The 20,088-nt window shown below is 42.5% G+C and overlaps 7 protein-coding genes and 1 long non-coding RNA gene across 11 annotated transcripts; 4 read left to right on the top strand and 4 right to left on the bottom strand.

Annotated features, from left to right (window-relative positions):
- Nucleotides 1-407: 407 nt before the first annotated feature.
- Nucleotides 408-8,016, top strand: LOC6557858 (G2/mitotic-specific cyclin-A). Its single transcript, XM_001984835.3, has 7 exons — nucleotides 408-1,175; nucleotides 1,912-2,087; nucleotides 2,160-2,436; nucleotides 5,787-6,010; nucleotides 6,319-6,523; nucleotides 6,592-6,839; nucleotides 6,915-8,016. The coding sequence occupies exons 1-7, from the start codon at nucleotides 975-977 to the stop codon at nucleotides 7,036-7,038; spliced, it is 1,455 nt and encodes a 484-aa protein (XP_001984871.1). The 5' UTR covers nucleotides 408-974; the 3' UTR covers nucleotides 7,039-8,016.
- LOC6556938 (RIB43A-like with coiled-coils protein 2) lies at nucleotides 3,170-4,667 on the bottom strand. The gene is made up of 2 exons (XM_001984836.3): nucleotides 4,456-4,667; nucleotides 3,170-4,386 (listed from the first exon to the last, which is right to left on the bottom strand). The coding sequence occupies exons 1-2, from the start codon at nucleotides 4,579-4,581 to the stop codon at nucleotides 3,367-3,369; spliced, it is 1,146 nt and encodes a 381-aa protein (XP_001984872.1). The 5' UTR covers nucleotides 4,582-4,667; the 3' UTR covers nucleotides 3,170-3,366.
- A 354-nt stretch (nucleotides 8,017-8,370) lies between the features above and the next one.
- On the bottom strand, nucleotides 8,371-12,723 carry LOC6556903 (NADH-cytochrome b5 reductase 3). 4 transcript variants are annotated; one of them, XM_001984837.3, is made up of 5 exons: nucleotides 12,407-12,723; nucleotides 12,264-12,319; nucleotides 9,776-10,429; nucleotides 9,605-9,704; nucleotides 8,371-8,797 (listed from the first exon to the last, which is right to left on the bottom strand). In XM_001984837.3, exons 2-5 carry the CDS (start codon nucleotides 12,285-12,287, stop codon nucleotides 8,625-8,627), a joined length of 951 nt encoding a protein of 316 aa, XP_001984873.1. In that variant the 5' UTR covers nucleotides 12,288-12,319; nucleotides 12,407-12,723; the 3' UTR covers nucleotides 8,371-8,624. The 4 variants fall into 4 exon arrangements, with proteins under 4 accessions (XP_001984873.1, XP_032598615.1, XP_032598614.1 ...); XM_032742723.2 differs by lacking the exon at nucleotides 8,371-8,797 and adding an exon at nucleotides 8,933-9,145 and having other exon boundaries at nucleotides 12,407-12,606; XM_032742724.2 differs by lacking the exons at nucleotides 12,264-12,319; nucleotides 12,407-12,723 and adding an exon at nucleotides 11,157-11,552.
- On the top strand, nucleotides 11,323-11,959 carry LOC122322617. The gene is made up of 2 exons (XR_006246716.1): nucleotides 11,323-11,376; nucleotides 11,515-11,959. It is a non-coding gene; the product is annotated as an uncharacterized LOC122322617 (long non-coding RNA).
- An 89-nt stretch (nucleotides 12,724-12,812) lies between the features above and the next one.
- On the top strand, nucleotides 12,813-14,242 carry LOC6556997 (60S ribosomal protein L10a-2). The gene is made up of 3 exons (XM_001984838.3): nucleotides 12,813-12,883; nucleotides 13,205-13,360; nucleotides 13,682-14,242. The coding sequence occupies exons 1-3, from the start codon at nucleotides 12,879-12,881 to the stop codon at nucleotides 14,172-14,174; spliced, it is 654 nt and encodes a 217-aa protein (XP_001984874.1). The 5' UTR covers nucleotides 12,813-12,878; the 3' UTR covers nucleotides 14,175-14,242.
- A 171-nt stretch (nucleotides 14,243-14,413) lies between these two features.
- On the bottom strand, nucleotides 14,414-16,901 carry LOC6556896 (actin-related protein 8). Its single transcript, XM_001984839.3, has 2 exons — nucleotides 16,844-16,901; nucleotides 14,414-16,772 (listed from the first exon to the last, which is right to left on the bottom strand). The coding sequence occupies exons 1-2, from the start codon at nucleotides 16,846-16,848 to the stop codon at nucleotides 14,957-14,959; spliced, it is 1,821 nt and encodes a 606-aa protein (XP_001984875.1). The 5' UTR covers nucleotides 16,849-16,901; the 3' UTR covers nucleotides 14,414-14,956.
- A 334-nt stretch (nucleotides 16,902-17,235) lies between these two features.
- LOC6556929 lies at nucleotides 17,236-18,787 on the bottom strand. Its single transcript, XM_001984840.2, has one exon. The coding sequence runs from the start codon at nucleotides 18,759-18,761 to the stop codon at nucleotides 17,337-17,339; it is 1,425 nt and encodes a 474-aa protein (XP_001984876.2). The 5' UTR covers nucleotides 18,762-18,787; the 3' UTR covers nucleotides 17,236-17,336.
- Nucleotides 18,788-19,110: 323 nt separating this feature from the next.
- LOC6556917 lies at nucleotides 19,111-20,026 on the top strand. The gene is made up of 2 exons (XM_001984841.2): nucleotides 19,111-19,545; nucleotides 19,608-20,026. The coding sequence occupies exons 1-2, from the start codon at nucleotides 19,123-19,125 to the stop codon at nucleotides 19,920-19,922; spliced, it is 738 nt and encodes a 245-aa protein (XP_001984877.1). The 5' UTR covers nucleotides 19,111-19,122; the 3' UTR covers nucleotides 19,923-20,026.
- The last annotated feature ends 62 nt before the right edge of the window (nucleotides 20,027-20,088 follow it).

The raw sequence follows: 20,088 nt of genomic DNA, 5'->3' as shown, positions 1-20,088 counted from the left end.
TTCAGTTTTTAAAAAATCATTTTAAGTATGAAAAATATAATTCGCGCTGAAAAGAGATCACCTTATGGGCTGATCTGGCAGCACAGTCCAAAGGCGTTGCCACTTATTTCGAATCAAAGCAGCATATTAGCAGTAGCATATTACTCCAAATGTAAAAACTGCATATCGATATATCAGGCTGCTTAATTTCAAATGCCATCAAATAAAAAACACTCCGATTTTAATATAAGTTTTACTACTTTGTAAAAACCAAATAAATGGTAATACCACCGAAATCCATGATACTTTAAATTTCTTTTATATCGAAAATGATAACTATCGCTAATATGCATATATCGATGTACCGTATATCGAAATAAGAAGAAAGTAACGAGTTCGCTTATAATTGACCGGGAAAAAATCAAACATTTATTGCTCTTTGGCCGTGCGATAAGCATAAGTTCGGGTCTCGCAGAACGGTGTAACCGAAGCGATTCGGGATTGACGTGAGCTTGCGTACAATTTTAAATGTAAATCAAATTCAAGTGCTGCGCAGAAGTAATGTAAAATCGTTGTAAAAATTAAAAGCCAACTGTATCATAATCGTATGCGTCTTGGATGTTAAATGTAAATTGTTCTTCAAATTTATTGGATTTCATTTGCCTGTGCATAAATGTGTCCGACTTTGAGCATTTAGACTAACGCATACATATGCGTTTATGCTAGTATTGGTGAAAACCGAAGCGCAAGCGACTCAACAAACGACGACGACTCAACGCCGCCGACGCAGCAGCAGCAGCTGAGCTAAAGAAACGAAGCTACATACACGCCACACATACTTGCGCACATCAAGTAAAGAGAAGCGCAGATAAAGCCATCATTTTAGCAGCAGCGAAAAGAGCACAAGGCAAAGTAATCGCGTTCGCTTTGGCTACAAAATAAAAGGTATTTTGCACTAAATTTCGATCGTAAAGCAGAAGAACCTACGGTAAAAGATGGCGAGTTTTCAAATACATCGCGACAACGAAAAGGAGAATCCAAAACCAATGAATTTCAAGGAAAAGACCACAAAGCAGCCACTCGCCGTAATCGGTAAGGAAAAGGCTCTTGCAACGCGCACCAATTTGGCGGTGCTCAGCACTAACAATAACCAAGGAAATGTGCCGCGCAACATCTCCGCGGCACCCGGCAATATGGTAAAGTTCCAGCACCTTTTCATCCTTATTTCATCGTTGTGTGTGCGTGTGTGTGTGCTTATGTGTGTTTGTCATTCTAATGCAGCTGCCGTTTCAACTTTGTTGGTGGTGGTGAGATCACTGACTAGACACCAATGGTGGTGGGTTTTTTTTCAGCCTGTCTCGATGAGTTTCCTCGATTACACCTCAAAGAAAAAAGTTCTTTTTATATATTTAATAAGTATTTGCAATTATTTTTGCTCTATATATGCAAGTGTTTGTGTGTGGGTCTCTATTCAGCAGAAGCAGTTGTAATAAAGGGAAGCAGCAGCATGCAAAAGGCTATTAAAGCAAACAAGCAAACGTGACGTGCATTGCAATGCAATTACATACAGCACATACTCATGCAGAAAGCAGGACAGAGAGTGAGAGAGAGACAGCAAAAGAGAGAGTGAAATGTATTTAGGGAAGCCAGCAAAAGGCGCGCACAGTAAAACAAAAACAACAAGAAAAGCGGACGACGACTGCGCAGCCATACGTAACAGGATTTTTCCATAGAGGGGAGAATATTTAAGAAAGCGAGACAACAACTGACGTTCGTTCTCCCGCTGTTATCGTTGTTGTTGTTATTGTCGTTGTAATGCTTCCCCTTCTAACACACACACACACGCGTACACACACAGTGCTGTAATTGCGTCACTTTTGTTACTTATTTGTTCTTTTTTTTCTTGTGTATTCTCGGTTTTCTTTCTCACAGACCTTTGGCGGCGCTAAGAAACCGAATGTGGTGGTGCCAGTGGTGGAGCAGTTCAAAACCTTCTCCGTCTATGAGGACAATATCGATACACAGGTGCAAATAAATACTGGCAAGTCGATTAGCAGCAATGTTGCCGACAAGGAGAATATACAACAACCCTGTGACAACCATACACTGTAAGTGCCTCAATCAGAGTCGTTTGAGTGTTGATTTTTCACTTATTCCACTTTGTTCATTCTCTCTTGCAGTGAGTTCACCAGCCAGAATGTTTATGATTTGGTTGCCACGCCCATGTCCGTCACCGATGTGCTATCACCGATGTCCGTGGACCGTTCCATGGCCGATGCCAGCAATATCAGCAGCAACCAGCTAACTGACAACAGCCTCTCCGAGGACAAGGATGCTGCTGCTATTGCTGCTGCTGCAGTCTTGCAAGGTGTGATTCTGCCGCGCAACGATCGTCAGCGCTTCTTCGAAGTCGTTGAGTATCAGCAGGATGTTCTAGAAAATTTCCGTCAGAGCGAGGTAAGTAGCACTAAATACTAAATATTCTATATATACAATAGATTTGATCAACCATCCAAAATATGATAAGCGAACATTTCGTCTCTCTGATTGCAAGAGACAGTCCTTAACTTAACGCTTACTCTGTGTGTGGTGCGCCTTGTCACGTACTTAACCAAAGTTACATATGCATACCATTTAGTTGTATGTTGTTGTAAAGACTACTACTACTATTGCAACACACACTCAATGTGAATAGCTGAGCCCAAACAGAGCAGAACCCTGCCGTGCACCCTCAGACTCAGACTGCTGACGATTTCTTCGCGCGTCGCTGCTTTTCTTTTGTTTTTCCTGCCTGCTTCGCTTGGTTTGTTTTTTTCTTTTCGTGTTACTGTTTTATCAGTTAAGGAAGAACACACCAGTGTTAAGAACTCTGCCACTGCCCTGTTTCTCGACTGTTGTCGTAATTAGTTTTCAGAAAATGCCCTTTCCTTGACCCGTTTTTAGTTCATTGCGCATTTGAAAAGAACGTCGTAAATAGTAAGGGATTTCAATTCGTATCTTTAGTAAATAAAAACTTGAATCCGTTGATTAAATGTCGTTCATCTAAAAATAAATGAAAATTTATTTCCGTTTTAGCAACACAAAGTATCCCATATTATATTTATATGAAATTTGTAATGCATTCGATTTTTAAATTCATTTTTATGATTGAGTTGTACAAAGGAATTTTAGACATTCTGATTTAGTATTCTATTCAAGTTAGTCTGCCCAATCAATAATCGATAAAAAGCAGTGTTTAATTTGTAATTTACGCTTTAATTATACATTTGAATTTGAAATGCATTTGAACGTGTGTGGAATTCAGACGGCAACACAATTCGAAATGCTGACGCCTCAATTCCACACACGGATCAGAGATGAACTAACTATATGTATATATATATAGAACTAACGTGAGGTCTTGTTGAATTGATCGTAGAAATCGTCACTGACTGCATTGCTCAGCTGGACGAGGGCATCCTTGCGCTGCTGATCCTGTTCGATGGCCAGCTTCGCATTGGCCCGCACCAAATCATCCAATTGCTGCTTGTGCTTGCGATCCATATCAATCTGCTTGAGCATCAGGGTGCGATCCATATTCATGGCATACTGTTCCCACTGTTTGTCCATCAGCTGAGTCTCCGTTTTGCGCTGCAACGTGTCCGACAGCTGCTGTTCCTGGCTCTTGCGGAAGTCGAGCAGCTCCTCGGGTGTCATGCCACGATACATGAAGGCGATCTTTCGATTCGGATTGGAGCGTGACTGGGCAACGTCCGGATTCTCTGTCAGCATATCGCTGGACAGCATATTGTAAATCTCGGCCATGTCATCCTCATATGTCTCCAGTTTTTCGCGTGCACGATTCGCTTGCTTCTGCTTGGCCAGATTGACGTTAAACTGGCGTATCTTGTGTATGATTTGATGGCGCGTGCGATGATCCGATTTGGCCATCTCCTCCAGATGCTTGTCACGACACTGGACACTCTCCATGTACACATTGTCCGCTTGGCGACGTGCCTCCTCTGCCTGTTTGCGCTCCAGCACCTGCTGATCGAGCCAGGCGCGCTGTTGTTCCCGCTGCCTTATCTGGCGATCGTTCTTGCACAGATCCTCACCGTAGAAGATCTGTGCACTGGATATGCCCAGCGAGTTGTCGGCGTCGGCAATGCGGGCCGGCTTTGATTTCTTCAGAAAATTGGGATCGTTCAGATCGAATTCACGTCGTTGATCCATGCGCTGATAGCGACAACGATAATAGTTGAGATCCGAGTCGAGAATACGTTTCTCCTTCTCCAGCTCCTTATCCTTGGCGGTGATCAGGCGCTTCTGCAGCTGTTCCTGCTCCTCGTAACGTTTATCACATTCCAGTTGAACACTTTGCTGTTTCTTCTTCTCCAATATCTGACGCTCCAAGGTGTCCAGATCAAGCTGCAGCCGGCAGAGAGACAAATTCAATATTAATCTAGTCCTTGCTGCTTCTGCTGCTCTTCTACTCACCCCAAAGAGTCGCTGCCTGGCATTGAAGATGCGCTTCTTACGCTCCTCTTCGTACTGTTCGCGCTTCTGCAGTTTGACCGCCTCGCTTAGGTCATCCTTGGTGCACAAGGCCATCTGCAGTGCCATCTTGTCCCCCTTTAGAAACTGTGATCCTACTCTTTCTATTAAATATATATAAACACGTATAGACACTCGTAGTTGAGTCTGTTTCAGTAATGAAAGTATTTCGCTGTCTGATATTCAAACCGGATTTGTGCTTTGAGTTTGTTTGCTCGGTTGCCGGGTCGGGTCGTTTTTGTTGATTGTTAATTGTTGTTTGTTGGCTCGTAGCTTAGTTTCTCGTTTGTAGCATAACAACAGCAGACACAACCCTCATAAAACCTCAAAGACCCTGAGCTGTCAGCAAACTGTTTATATTATCGATAGAAATAATGTGCTAATCTTATGACCAAAATTAGTATAGAAGTGTAGATCTTTCTTGTTATTATTAGATTATTGGTTGTTGTTTTCCTGCAGTAGTGTCTCTATAAACTTTTTAACCTTTATTTATTTTTATTATTATTCGTTTATTGGTTGTTATTTTCTTCTCAGTAGTAGTGTCTATAATCGTCTTAATCATAGTTAAGCAAGTTTCAAACTTTAAGCCTTTGAACTTTGCCTGGCTCTTTAATTAGAGCTACATAGCAAATATATTATGCCGTAGCGGAAAACTTGGACCATTTCCCTGTATACTTTACTACCCATAAGCTTTGGCGTTTGGCGTGTCCAATAATCGTTAAATTGCCCATTAAATAAACACCTAATGTACAGCGTGTTTGTATTGCTGTTTTGGCCAACGAAAAGAAAAGATTTGTGCGCCGGGCGTGGCGTGGCGCAGCTCATATATTTAAATGCGGCTCACGTACTGCGAAATAACCAATAAACAAATAAAAATTGGTAAATTCGATTGGGGAAAACGCTGACGGCCCCGGGGGAGTAAAAGAAGAGTCGTCCGGCAAGCGTGCAAGTTTGGTTCCCAAGCGTAGTCGAAGTTATTTGAAGTATGGGTTGCCAAATTCGAAAATAAAATATGTATATAGAATGTATCTGTGGAAGGTGCAGAAAATAGCTAGCGTTGCAAAAGGTGTTAAGTTAAATATTTGTGCAGTTGAATGAGTAAATTAAGAATGGTATTTTGTGTGCGATGTTTGTGGCTTACTACTTTTAAAACTAACTTTAATTGAGATTGAGTATTTCGAAATCTAGATGAAAGCCACCCCTTCCATTTATTGCAACATTTCTTGTTTTTTTATATATTTTTTTTTATTTATTTTCCGATTTCGTCGTTGCAGAAGAAGCATCGCCCAAAACCGCAGTACATGCGTCGCCAGACTGACATCAATCATTCGATGCGCACCATTCTGGTTGATTGGCTCGTTGAAGTTGCCGAGGAATATAAACTGGATACTGAGACTCTCTACTTGTCTGTCTCCTACTTGGACCGTTTCCTCAGCCAGATGTCGGTGAAGCGCTCCAAGCTGCAACTCGTTGGCACTGCTGCCATGTACATTGCCTCGTAAGTAACCAAAATGCAGCCAACCCACTCGTAATAGTTGTGTGGTTAGTAAGTGGCAAGCTTGTAGCCATTTATCACGGGGAGACAGGCGAGAATATATATTTTGTGATTGATAGTTTGTTGGCTTAAGCACTTACGCTAATCAAATTATTTTACAATATAAACACATCACACAATGATTAGCTATTGACACCATTTACCATAAATTTATTTACCCAGCTGTAAAAATCGTCATTTTCTGTACCATTTACTCTGTTTGGCTGTTCAAGTTTGGCTCATCTATTTTATATTATTTTTTTCCCACACAGTAAATATGAGGAGATTTACCCACCAGATGTTGGAGAGTTTGTCTTTCTCACCGACGACAGCTACACAAAGGCGCAGGTGTTGCGCATGGAGAATGTTTTCCTTAAGATTCTCTCCTTTAACTTGTGTACACCGACACCCTATGTGTTTATCAACACCTATGCGGTGATGTCCGATATGCCCGAGAAGCTGAAGTGCATGACTTTGGTAAGTTGGCCAGTGCCCGTGACAGCATTTAAGATAAATTGTTCAATTGTTACTCTTACGATTTGCAGTACATTTGTGAGTTGTCACTACTGGAGGGCGAAACTTATATGCAATATTTGCCATCATTGATGTCGGCTGCTTCACTCGCATTTGCGCGACACTTTTTGGGCATGCCGATTTGGACATCTCAGTTGGAGGAGATAACCAAATACTCACTGGACCAATTGAAGAATATCGTATTGATGCTGTGCAAGACGCACAAGGCAGCCAAAGATTTAAGTACGCAGGCCATACGGGAAAAGTACAATAGGGACAAGTAAGTTGTGCAATTCATTTCAATATTGCTTTAGTTTACGGCAAATAACAAACGCATTTTGCAACTCCTTTGCAGATACAAGAAAGTGGCTTCAATGGAGTCCATTGAAATGAGCGAATCCGAAATCAATGAGATTGTCAAGGATCATAATGCGGCTAGCCAAATTAAATCGGAGGCCAATTTGTTATATAAGTTTTAAGTGTTTTTTACTTCAGCATCAGCCATGATCAAATTGTATTGTAATTTAGCGTTTTTAATGTAATGTAATAACACCTTTCTAGTAGATACACGTCGTAACTGTAATTACAATCAGTTAAGAAATTACTGCCAGCTGACAAGGCGCGCCCGCGGATTGCAACAAAGCACTGTCACCACCAAAGCTACCTGGACCATTTGTATTTGCTGACTGGCCATATAAAAGATGAGCTACGACAAAGAACTCTCAAACACCATACACATAAAACCACAAGTGCGATCAAGTCCAGGACAAGAGCTTACAACGCAAAGCGTGCGCAGCAGCAAATGATTTTAGAGAGCACCACAAGCAAGATGAATTAATACATACACAATAATAATCACAAAATAATCCGAATCATAAGCATTTGAGTTAATTTCTTGTTTGCTTTCATTGTATTCTTTATATTTAACGTATTTATAAATATATATATTCTGATATGTATGTTAACAATAAGTCTCTCATCATTTTGCAACTAACACTCAGCCCAAATTAAATATTATAACATATTTATGATATACATACATACATATATATATATATTGCAAACTAAATAGGCTATAAATGTTCTGTGAACCCCAAAAACAAATATATCAATTTTACTTCAAACCCCAATAACAATATTTTACTACTCTCACTAACTGAAACTGAACCTATTTGTAGCTAGTGTTTTTTATTAAATATTACCTATATACAAATTTACACGTAATGACACGCTTACTACAAGTTTAGTTGACCTTTTTTTATTATATGTAATAAGCCAATAAATACCAATATCAATATAAGTTGCCCAGCATAGTAAAGATGACTGAATATGTGTAATTCGCGTTAGCATCTGTTAAACTAGAATTTGTCTTACATTTAAACACACTTCTTGTACTTTGAATTTCGTTTGACATAAATAATAAAATTCAGTGGCTAAAGTCCATAAAAAGAGGCAAATCATAGTGTATATATATATATCTATTATTTTTATCAGTATCGTTATCTAAACAACAACTTTCATGTCGATCGGATTGGAGTACTGCACAGAAAAATAAAACATTGATTGGCCCTTTAGGGATTTAAGTAGTATCCACAGCATTTTCAGTGTGAATGTATAACAAATTAATTAAAATCGATGAAATCAACAAACGCGTGCTTAAATGAAATTGAAGTGATTGCAAATGAATAAGCGAATTGCTGAATGAACTGAATAATTATTACCCTCGTGGATCGTGTACAAACCAAATCAGAGTTCAACGACAACAAATTGCTGGCTTATGCAAATCCCATTTAAATGAAAATGTTTAGCTCTCCATGCATAACAGTAACAGTTGTTTATGTCAAAATTTAAAACAAAGCAAAGTGCGCGGCGGCATTTGATCAATTCCCATTGAAATAACTGCGGCCAGGAGTATTTATGGATAATTCGTACCGATTCAAATGCAAATGCTAACTCCTGAGCATAGAGAGATGGACAGAACAGAAATGCAAGTTGTGTCGTGTCGCCTCCAATAAATGTGTGTTTGTGTAATCCCTCCCATGTGTGCCGATGGTGTGGAGCCTTTTTAATACGCAAAACGTGTGTCCGGATGATAGCCAAGCTTGTCTAACGCTGGATTGCAGGCAAAGTTGATCATGGGCGGCGGTCCACAGAGTAGCACAATCGTATCATCGTTGGCCGGCAGCAGATGGGCGGCAATCATTTCATCATTAATGAATCCAACGCTGTGTTTCCAACCTAATTGGGATTAGACAAGACAAAAGAACAAATGGATTAGATGCAAGATTCAATTCGTTTGCTGTTGTTACTGTCAAGACCGACCTATACGACCTACAACGCTCCCCTCGCATTGTGATATGAAATCAAAATTATATATATAAATATATGTACAGATGCTAGCTGGTGGTTGGACTTAATAGCTAAAACGTTGCTCGGATCGATGGCCCAGCCGTTCGAGACCAGGTATGCACGTATAGTTGACCATTGGCGGCGGTCCGCACAGCAGACACAGCGTCTCTGGATGCGGCGGATACAGTTGTTCGCCCATCATCTCATCGTTGACGTGGCCGGTATTGTAGGACCAGGCTATGAAACGTGCGTGCGCCGTGCGGGGCATCCGTTGGAGGGCAGCATGTGGCATGAGGAGCAAACACAAGATACTCAACATAATAGATGACTTTTTTGGCATTAGCATTACGATTGCTACACGTGAACATGATGGAAAATGCGTCCTAATTTTAATTAACATGCACTTGCAAATCTACAATCAAAATGTGACTACAAATCATACATTCTTTTATCCTAAACAATCGAAATCTCTTCACGGTCCCTAGTAATAATAGACTTGCAACATAAATCTTATTCTAAAAACATAAAGACTAACTTTGACCAACAAACTTCTAACACTCAGATGAAATAAATTAATAATTAAAGTTAAAATCTCTTCAAATAAAAACCTATATGTAAAATGAACATGAAATTGACTGGATGACTGATTTATGTCTAATACGTGTGCGGAGGGAAGCATTTGCAGTCGCTGCTCACCTTCGGCAGCTTTGTCCACAGTGTACCAGACCTTGAACTGGTCGGGATGTTTCTTGGCCAGCTCATCCAGTTCGGCGCGCAGCAAAATATCCTTTTCACTCTACAAAAGGCAAGATGTAATGCTATTAACTTGAATCATGTGCAAATACGTGAATTAATTGATGAACTCACCTGGTTGGCAAAGAGCAGTGCCAGTTGAGTGTTGTCCTTGTCGCTGTGCTTGAGAACTTCACGCACCAGTTGCAACATGGGTGTGATTCCGGTGCCGCCGGCAATCATGTTGACACGCTTGGCGGTCACCTGTTTGGGCGGATCCTTGCGCAACTTTTTAATGGAGAAGGTGCCGTTGCCCAAATACTGCAATCTACCCGACGGTCCACGGAACGAAATCTTATCGCCCACCTCCATTTGCTCCAAATGCTGGGTCATTTTACCGCCAGCGGGGAATTTGGGATGTGTGTCCTTAAAGTACACCTTAACCACCAAGTCTACATAGCCAACATCATCGTCCGATGAAATTGGAGTATACGGCCGTATCACAAGCTCATTATCGATGGTAGCAATCAGATGAATGTGCTGGCCGACAGGCAAACCGAGTATATGCTGCTTGGAGGGCAAACCGAAACGGAAACGTCTCGTATCATGGCTGAGCACCTCCTTCTCAACCAGCGGCAGCTGATACTTGTCATTCGCATCGACGAGCGTCCTCAAACGTGCCGTTCGATTTGGTTCACGGCGCGGCTTCGTCGATTTCTTGTTGATCAAATAGTGGACTATCAATGCGCCGGCAACCACAGCCACAACGCCCACAGCAATGGGAACAATCTGCAAACAGAATAAACCGCGAAATTAGTATACAAATCGAAAATCAAATTAAAATAATTATTAACAATGCGTTAGTTGCTATTATGCAAGTGGAATATATATATATATATATATATATATTAATTATTGTTTTCTTATCTAATCTAAACTAATTTTATGTAAGTGAACGATTATGTTCCTGATTGCAGTAGAAATTATTTGCGTTACGTGTTTTATTTTTAGTTATAGACACAGACAGATGATGCCTTTGCTGATTAAAGTTCAAACTGTGCTGTATGCGTAGAATCTGCTGTCTGTAATCGCTTCGCCAAGTGTTTAAAATTTTCCACATAAAGATGACTTTGCATTGTGAATCGACAACAAATAAAGCCACATAGCCAAAGCCAAAGAAATTTGAGTCTGCGGATTAGTTTTGGTTTTTGCGGCTTTTGTGAAGCCAGACATAATTGAGGTTATTTCAGCTGGCAAAGACGCTAAATGACACAATAACCGTCTCGGCCGTGACCTTGAAGCCGTAGTCCACTTTAATATTTCGCTAGAGTAAACATTTCACAACGCACAGGGGCACCCAAAGCGCTACGGCTGCCATTAATTAACTATGACGTCACTGCCAGCCCACAGATAAACAGAGAGCAGATAAAGAGAGAGAAAAGAGAAAGAGTCCGCGTTGGTCTCTTCAAGCGCGCGTGGCACCTGCCCTTTCAATTGAAATTTGCATTGAACTTACATCGAAATCCGTCATTTTCTCACACAATCACTTGCAATTGAAAATATTCAGATATATTCAATTTGACCAATAGAAATATCAAACGTTTGATCAACCGCTTGCTGCGGTGTACAATTTCCAATTGAAATGAAGTCGAAGCGGCGGAGTCAACACGAGGGCCGGGCGCCGAGCAAACGAGCTTGCGTAGCAAACAGTGCTGCCAAACAGTTAACTGACCAACGTAATAAATCTAGCCCGACTATAACTCCAGATCCCTGCAAAATCAATTGCAGTTGTATATATAAGATCTGACTTGCATTCTATTGCAAATTGATGTCAAACCGAAAATTAACTATATTTTTTTGTTATCATTTATAAGGCAAATACATATGTTATGCACTGTGAAACGTACGCCGTTTTGTAACGATGATAAACAAAAATCTACCACTGCCTGAGCGTAACGAGAGAGGGAGACAGACAGAGATAAACAGAAAGGCAGTAAATTTTACTGAGTAAAATTAATGTACTCGCCGCTGACTAGCTGAGATTTAAGAGAGCCCTTAACATTTTCATCAAAGAGCGGTTCAGATGTTTGAACAGCTGATATGTGTTGTAAATGTAAACGCCGTACCGTGACGTCGACGTGACGTATCGCACACAACCATTTACGTCAATAGCTAAAGCTATATTTATGTGTAATAATAATGTGTGTTGAATATTAAATTTAATTAACAAAACGCTATTAATTATCGTATGATGCAGTTTGAGCTCTTGTTGGTTAACGTCATCTTGTTGATTAAAAATAAATATACAGTTTAAATACACCTTACTAATCATGAGGGGCATGACGTCATTTGACAATGTGTTCGAAAAGCAAATATTTTATATTTCGTATTATATTTGTGTACATTTGTAGTCTATCCGCATATTCTTTGCAATCTTTTGTGGGAGATGCCAAATACATACATACAAAACAAATGGATATTTTTAAGAATTATGAAATAGCTACCCAAAATTGTGATGTGCGTGCGATAGATGAGAAGATGGGATGGGTGAGGGAGGGGGCGGCAGGCAGGTGGTTATCAGGAATTATGCAAAGGCTGCATTCAAACTTGTTTCGTAACTTACATTGCTCTCGATGAGGCGTGCCATGTTCAAAGCCTGATTTCTAGAGTTACTGGTGGCTGTGAGAAAATCAATGAAAGCAATTTTTGGATTATAAGTTATATAATTCGTAAATTACAGCGATGGGCACATCACTTCACACTCACGAATAGAACGACAGAAGTTTTATCTGAAAACTCAACGCAGGCCCAACGCGAATGTGAAAGCAATTGTTTTGTTTGACCACCAAATTTCCACTCTCTTATTTCTCTTGCTCTCAACTCGCGTTTTACGCTCTTTGCTTGCTCTTTGACAGCTCTTTGTGGTGCTACTGGCAGCATTAGCTGAATGAAATTGATTTTAGTTATATTGTTGTGATGAGACTGCCATACAAACTGGTCTAATTCAAACACAGGCGATTTCAAATTTTTTTGGACTGCTTAAACTTAAAAAACATCAGCCTTTGTTGCCAAACTTATTAATTTGTGTATTAACTTTTGGCGTTGCCACTACTTGCCATACGACACCGACTATCGATAACCACATCGGGGCAATTCTGGCAAAAAATAAATCGATAGTATAAGCGAATATCTCAACGCTGGAATCTTTCTTTCGTGTACGAACGTTGCAAGGTGTAACATGGCGTAAGTAGACTGCGCAAAATAAATCGTTAAAAATTGAACACATCTCGAATATTTTAAAGAATATAAGACAGCATAATACTTGATCCAATGCTGCCTTATATGTTCTTCACAATATTTGTGGTGTGTGGCAATCAGAAACCAGCTTTTTGGACAATCATCAATGACCACATCAGTTTGGAAATGATTGCAATAGAAAATCATAAATTTTGTGTCAAATATGCAACTAACTCATGCAAGTTGCAACCATTTGCACAATGTTTAAACAAACATATTACACAATCTTGATAAAGTTTACAATTAACGAATTAATTTGAATTGCAGATCGAAAGTGTCTCGTGACACGCTCCTCGAGGGCGTCAGTGGACTGCTCGAGTCTTCGCTGAAGAAGAAGCGCGGCTTCTTGGAGACGGTCGAATTGCAAATCGGCCTGAAGAACTACGATCCCCAAAAGGATAAGCGTTTCTCTGGCACTGTTAAGTACGTTGGCTAAAATAACCTACACTGTTAACCAAGAGATGAAGAGTCATCCCTGGCTGGCTACACAGTGTTAGGCAGTCGAATGTGTGTGTGTATACCACATCGGCGGACCTGCACTCAGGGTCTTAAAATCAAATTGAGTAGGTAGTAGCAATACTACCGACCCTCCCAATAATTTAATTGAATTTATTAACAAACGCCTGGCTCCTCTGCGAGCTATGTAAGTTTTGACTTAACGAAATTTGTCTTCTTTTTGTTTTTGGAATTGTTTGCATTTTGATATTTGAGTGGCTTGCTAATGATTTCCATATCGTTTTGCAGGCTAAAGCACATCCCACGTCCCAAGATGAAGGTGTGCATTTTGGGTGATCAGCAGCATTGCGATGAGGCCAAGGCCAATGGCGTTGAGTTCATGGATGCTGAGGCCCTGAAGAAGCTGAACAAGAACAAGAAGCTGGTGAAGAAACTGGCCAAGTCCTATGATGCTTTCCTCGCCTCCGAGTCGCTGATCAAGCAGATTCCACGTCTGTTGGGTCCCGGTCTGAACAAGGCTGGCAAGTTCCCTGGTCTGTTGTCGCACCAGGAGTCGATGATGGGCAAAATTGAGGAGGTCAAGTCCACAATTAAGTTCCAGATGAAGAAGGTCTTGTGCCTGTCCGTTGCCGTTGGACACGTTGACATGAAGCAGGACGAGCTCTCCCAGAACGTGAGCTTGTCGATCAATTTCTTGGTCTCCCTGCTCAAGAAGAACTGGCAGAACGTTCGTTCCCTGCACATCAAGTCATCGATGGGTCCACCCCAGCGTCTGTACTAAATGTTTGTACTCGCATCACAGCTGACACATTTTTAAACAAATAAACTATACATTTTTTGAATGTACAAGAGAGATTGCTTATTCATTTAATGTTCGTGAAGAGAAAGCTTAAAGAGCTGAAGAATATATTGTTAATGATTGTGATCCACTGGAAATGAAGTATTTTAGAGTTAGCAATTTTGACCTGCTGTTTGATAAGATGTTGGATAAGTTTAGACACTTTATAAAGAATTGGACGATTCGAAAGTCGGATCAATTTATTTGGAAACATTGGAACAAACATGCAATTCAATTATAAAATTCATATTCGATTTAAAGCTTCGGGATTTTAAATGAACAAATAGGCTTGTCGATATTAGTTTGCTCAATGTGTTTCTTATACGAACTTGATGAAATTTGTACAGCTTATCAATGATATTGTAGGGAATTGGAAAGCTATTTGTTTATAATTGTATCTTTGTGTGTTTGAGAAACGGTGGCAGAATAAAGTGAACTTGATATGCCTCTGATAAGCGATATCTTAGATTCCACACTGGAATACTCTGAGTTCTTAATAGTCTCTGATATACGCTTTATCATATAGACAGACATGGGTAGTTCGGTTCGGTTATTGCTGTTGATCATGAATATATAAACCTTATGGGATTGGAGATGCTTCCTTCTCCCTTTATTGAACACGTCTCAAGTTTATCCTCTTCTTTCCCAATTCCCATTTTTCATATAAACTTGTAAAATGATTTATTTATAGTTAGATTTATAATTATTTATTGGAGAGTTGGATGCTACCAGAGGAAGGGGGAACGTTCGCGCAGGATGCGTAATCCATAGCGCTGCCACTCGCGCTGCGAGATCCACAGCTCGCGGGCACTCTCAAGCACGGACATGATGGCGGCGCCTTTCCACGCTACCATGCCCACATCCATGCCTTTGAGGAACACATTCACCTCGTGGCCGGGCGGCATCTGCTGGCAAATGCGCTGCTCCAGCCAGGCGGCGAGGCCACGCATCTTGGCACTGCTGCCCACCAGCAGAATGGCGCCAAACATTTTGCGGCGCGTCTCGTAGCTGCCACAGCGTCCAATTGCACGGATAATGGCCTGATCTAGAGGCACCACCTGCCCCCCAGCATTATAATACCACGAGTTGTTGGACTTGGACGAAGCCTGCTGCTGCTGTTGATTTTGCTGCTGCTGCTGGGAGTTGCTGTTACTGTTGCTGTTGGGTGGCATCTCCTCCTGATCGACCACAATGAGCAGCTCCTCATCGTCGGCTGTGATGGGCACCTGGGCATGCTTCAGCATGTTGCTATTCGGCATGGGTAAGTCAACAGCTCGCACTCCATTCCGGCGACCAGTCTCCCGCAAATATTCCGCATCAAAGCAATCCTCGCAATCATATTGCTCCTGCACCGATTGCTGGGTGTGCACCGCACGCGATTTGCCCGTAATGTTGAGCAGCTCGGTGTGGAAGAGTGCCAGTGGTGCCATGATCACCTCATCACCCACCTGCAGCGTGTAGCGCACCCATTGCCCGCTCGCCTGGCGCAATGTGAAATGCTTCTCCTGGGCACCGCATACGCTGGCATTTAGGTGGCAAAAGCGCTCCTTGAGGTCATCCAGCAGCTGGGCGTCCACATAGCTCTTGTGGACGCTGCACTCGCGATAGGGAAACCCACATTTGCGCAGCAGCATGAGCAGCACCTGATCAATGTCGCCGCCTCCATAATCAAGTCGGACGCGTGCATCCAGCTGCGAGATGCCATCCTCAATGCAGGCAATCGATGTCTTCTGGGCACCAATGTCTACGACGCAGCCGTAGCCAACGCCGGCACCATACGTGGCCGCCACGCTGTCCTGAACGAGAAAGCAGCGCTGGAATCCCATGCGCTGCAGCAGCAGTGTCATTGCCTCGCGCAGATGCCGCCGCACATAGACATCGTTGACAACAAGGACAGCGCTGTGGGTGCTCAACTCCCGTCGTGGTATGCCCAGACGCTGCTCAAGCGCGTGGCACCAAATGCGCTCCAGATGCGACAGCGTCGCCTGCAGTGATCCACCCTGCTGGCCGTGCACATTCAACTCGCCTCGTCGTATGGGAAAGTGTATGTCATAGTTGAGGGCATCGCTGGCATTGAGACGGAGTATTTGCTCGTCGTAGAGCACATCCACGGCATCGCTCTGCATCTCTTCGCTTGGCATCGGTGATGGAATTTTTTCGGCGGCGCTGCTGCGATTGAAATGTGCTAATTGCTGTGGAGGAGTTGCAACACGCAACCGATTCTGTTCGTCGACAATGCAGTGCTGAAGAATGCGCGAGACGGCCAAACGCTGCTCCTCGAACTCTAGCTGCAGACGATCGGCATGGACGTTGTCCAGCGGCGGCAGCAGTGGATCATGATGTGGTGCGTCGAGCGTTTGACGTCGCCTATAGGCGACCGCATGCAGCATTGTCAGCGGGTTGAGGTCGGCAGCGCGGCCAATGCGCAAATGCTGCGAACCCGGATGTATTATGATAATCTTGGGCACCTCCAGTGGCTGGCCAAGCGGTTGAGCGGTAAGCGGCGCTCGGCCGCTGCTCGTGCTGCTCGCCCGCGATCGCCTGCGGCAACAAATAGTGGTAATTAGCATGGATTAAGTTAGTCATTTTGCCGGATCTGGTTCTCTACTCACTGCATTATTTAATGGGAATGTACGGCGACAATCGCTGCAAATGTTTTTTGTCGGCTTGCATGTTACTCGATGTTATCGATTGCTTATATTCATATTTATAGTTTAGTGTTGCAGACTCCCTAAATCGAACTGTTGTTGTTATCGATGTAAATGCTTGTAGTTGAGGTAATAAGGAAAGCGGGACTTTACAAAGATAACGAAAATAAAAAAAATCAAATGTTTTTTTGTCTTCATATATATAAAATTAAAAAATACATCCCTTGAACCTATGTACTCTGGCTTATCGATTGTTGCAGGCTCGATAAATAGAGTAGCGACCGTTATCGATATAAATGCTTGTAATTGTAAAAACGAAAGGGGAAATTTAAATAAATTATTAATAAAAAATCCAATTTGTGTTTGACTTCATGGGTATTAAATTTATATATATAACACTTAAATCACTTAATATATGCACAAATGTTATCCTTAGTCTATTTACTTAACGTGCAATTTACATTTCCGTGGAGCTGATGGTGCGTGCCAGAAAATCGCGTACTTTTAATGCATGCTCGGCATCCTCGCTGTTATCCGGCTTGGGAACGATTGGCGGTGATCTGAATCTGGAGACGTCCACAGTGTTGCCCCATTCAAGCATATGGGGTTCACTCAGCTCCTCGAGCAGATTGTGCAGCACTGTGGCAGCTGTAATGATGCAGGCAGCTGTCTGGAAACTGATGTCCAAGGGCTGGCTGAGGAAGCGCCAGCGAGACATGAGGCGGTGAAGAGCGCAATCGCTGAGCTCCTGCAGATGATCGGCCACCTCGTTGAAGTCGTATTCGTGCGGTGCCACTGGATCCGCATAGCGTTGCAACAGCCACGGACGCAGCGGATAGTTTTGATTGACGGGCGCCAATACAAAAGCGGGAACCTTTCGCTTGTTGATGCTGCGCGGTGGCAGCAACGCCAACGGATTCGGTGTCTCCGAGAACAATGGCGAGAGTGGCACTCTTCCGTGATTGTTGCCCAGTTGCAACTCACGGAACAGCATGCGATCGTCCAGGAGGAACTCCATGCGCAACGATGGCCCATCTTCCGCATAATGCTTCGCTTTGCCCCGCAACGGAATGCAGCAGACGCCCAGCATTCCAACCAGAGCGGCGGGCATGTTGCACTCCCTTTGGAAACCGGCAACGACATTGTCACAATCCGCCACGCTCTGCGGCAACATACGCAACGCCTTGCCTAGGCTGGACATCACAGCGTTGCAGAAGATCTTCAGGCACTTGATGGTGCGGGTACGCGGCAGCGCAAACTGATCCGAGATGATGGAGATGCGTTCGCCACTGGCCAGAAAATAGAGGGCGAGACCCACACACTTATCCGCCGAGATTGGATGCGGCACGGCGCAGGTCAGCTCGGGCGCAAGGCGCAGCGTGGGCGCCAATTGGCTGCACAGCGAGCGGAATGTGCTGCGCGAGACGTGCAGGCTGTCGAGGAACTCCTCATCGCTAAATTGCGGTATTTGATGCTCCCAGAACAATGTCGTCTCGCCAGTTGCTCCAATTGCTTCAGTCGCAGATTGGCAAGTGGCATCGGGCTTTTGTTCGACTGTCGCCAGGCTCTCTTCGACGCTCTGCAGCTGGGCATGCTTCATGCGCAGCATGACAAACATTTGCATGTAGTTTGTTTGCAACTCGATCATTTGTTGCATGAAAAAGGTGCGCATTTTTTTTAGTTGCATTCGCATTCGCTGCTGGCGACGCCTTCGATTTGTTACCACCGTCTGTTGCAGGTGCCGCACATGTTGTCTTATCAGCGTGGCAAGGTTCTGTTTGCGCTGTTGCAGCGCTTTACTTTTACATTTTGAGGCGCTTTTCATTAATTTGGAAAATGCATCGGTTAAATTGTTGTTTATCAATCTCAGTTCTTCGTCCATTTTCAACGTTGTAGTGTGACCGTATGCTGTTGAGCACAAAAAGCCCTGAATACAAAATACCAACTATCGATTAGGATTCTTTGTAAAATAAGGTGGACAACTGCGACTATTCTACAAACAAACAAAACAGTTAAGTTAGTTATTTTTCAAATCCATTTTCAATTGCATGTTGCAAAAAAAAAGGTTAAATGCTTAATTTATACAATTGCTACATCAATCAAACAACCTAATGCAGATCAAAATAATATTAATGAAATCGATTGACTACGTCGATTCACTCGATAAATCGCTATCAATAAATCGATATTTAAAATCGGCAACATTTTTTGTTGTAGCCGGCCGTGGCACATTCATTAATAACATGAACACAACAAGCGATATTAATGAGTTTCAATATAGACTCACAAATGAAAATACCTCCGCGCAGATTCGCCCTGCATTGTCAGCGTTGCAAAAGGAGCTCATTGAATATGCAACCGTTTCGTCTCGACTGCTTTTCATACAGGATCCATGTGTTTTTAAGGATTTCCATCACTCCTCGGAGGCCCTGAACAACTATTCGACAGTGGAACTATCCGCAATTGTGTTGAACACAATTCTACCGAATGTGCATGACTATCAGTTGCCCGAGGCCGTCCGAAAACGCTTGAAATTGCTGAAAATGAATCCCTGCTTTCGAAGCACTCCACAAGGCTATCAATACACGCCACAATGCCAGGAAAACCATTTTGCACTGCAGCCAACAATCGATTTCAGTCTGTCCGAACAACTACCAAAATTACTGGTGAGTTTCGAGCGTGAGTTCCATTAAATATATGTGTTATAAATGTTGTTTTGTTATTGCAGTCTGCCCAGGGACCTCGTCCAAGCAGTGAATTCGCATCCCACACAATGCTGCTCGATCAAGTTGTTGGGCCCAAATTCGAACTTAGCTTTGAGATTGCCTCGTTGCTCTCGGCCCTGCTCTCCACAGACTTGGAGCTGTCTTCCGGCGGATTGCACGATCGCGAGCAAATTCAAAAGCGTTTGCGACGCGCCAAACACAATTTCGAGTCGTCGGGCAACATGTTTCCCTACCGCAATAATATCGAGTCGCTCACAAATAACATTGTCACATTCGAGAAGATTAAAAAGAAGCTTTGCAGCACTTTGGTAAATTGAAACTGAAATGTTAAATTCATAATTTTTTAATATGTGTAAAAAGACTGCCTTGCATACAACTAGTTATTTTTTATCTTCATTTGTACATACAAACTAAAAAAAAACTTATATATACAAATTTAAATTATATTATGATATTAATGTGTAATTCAATTTATTCATAAAC

This window comes from Drosophila grimshawi, unplaced genomic scaffold (assembly GCF_018153295.1).
Source record: "Drosophila grimshawi isolate 15287-2541.00 unplaced genomic scaffold, ASM1815329v1 contig_44, whole genome shotgun sequence".
In the NCBI taxonomy this organism is placed as follows: Eukaryota; Metazoa; Arthropoda; class Insecta; order Diptera; family Drosophilidae; genus Drosophila; species Drosophila grimshawi.
Note: the sequence above shows the minus strand (reverse complement) of the source record. Positions and strands in the feature narration are given on the sequence as shown.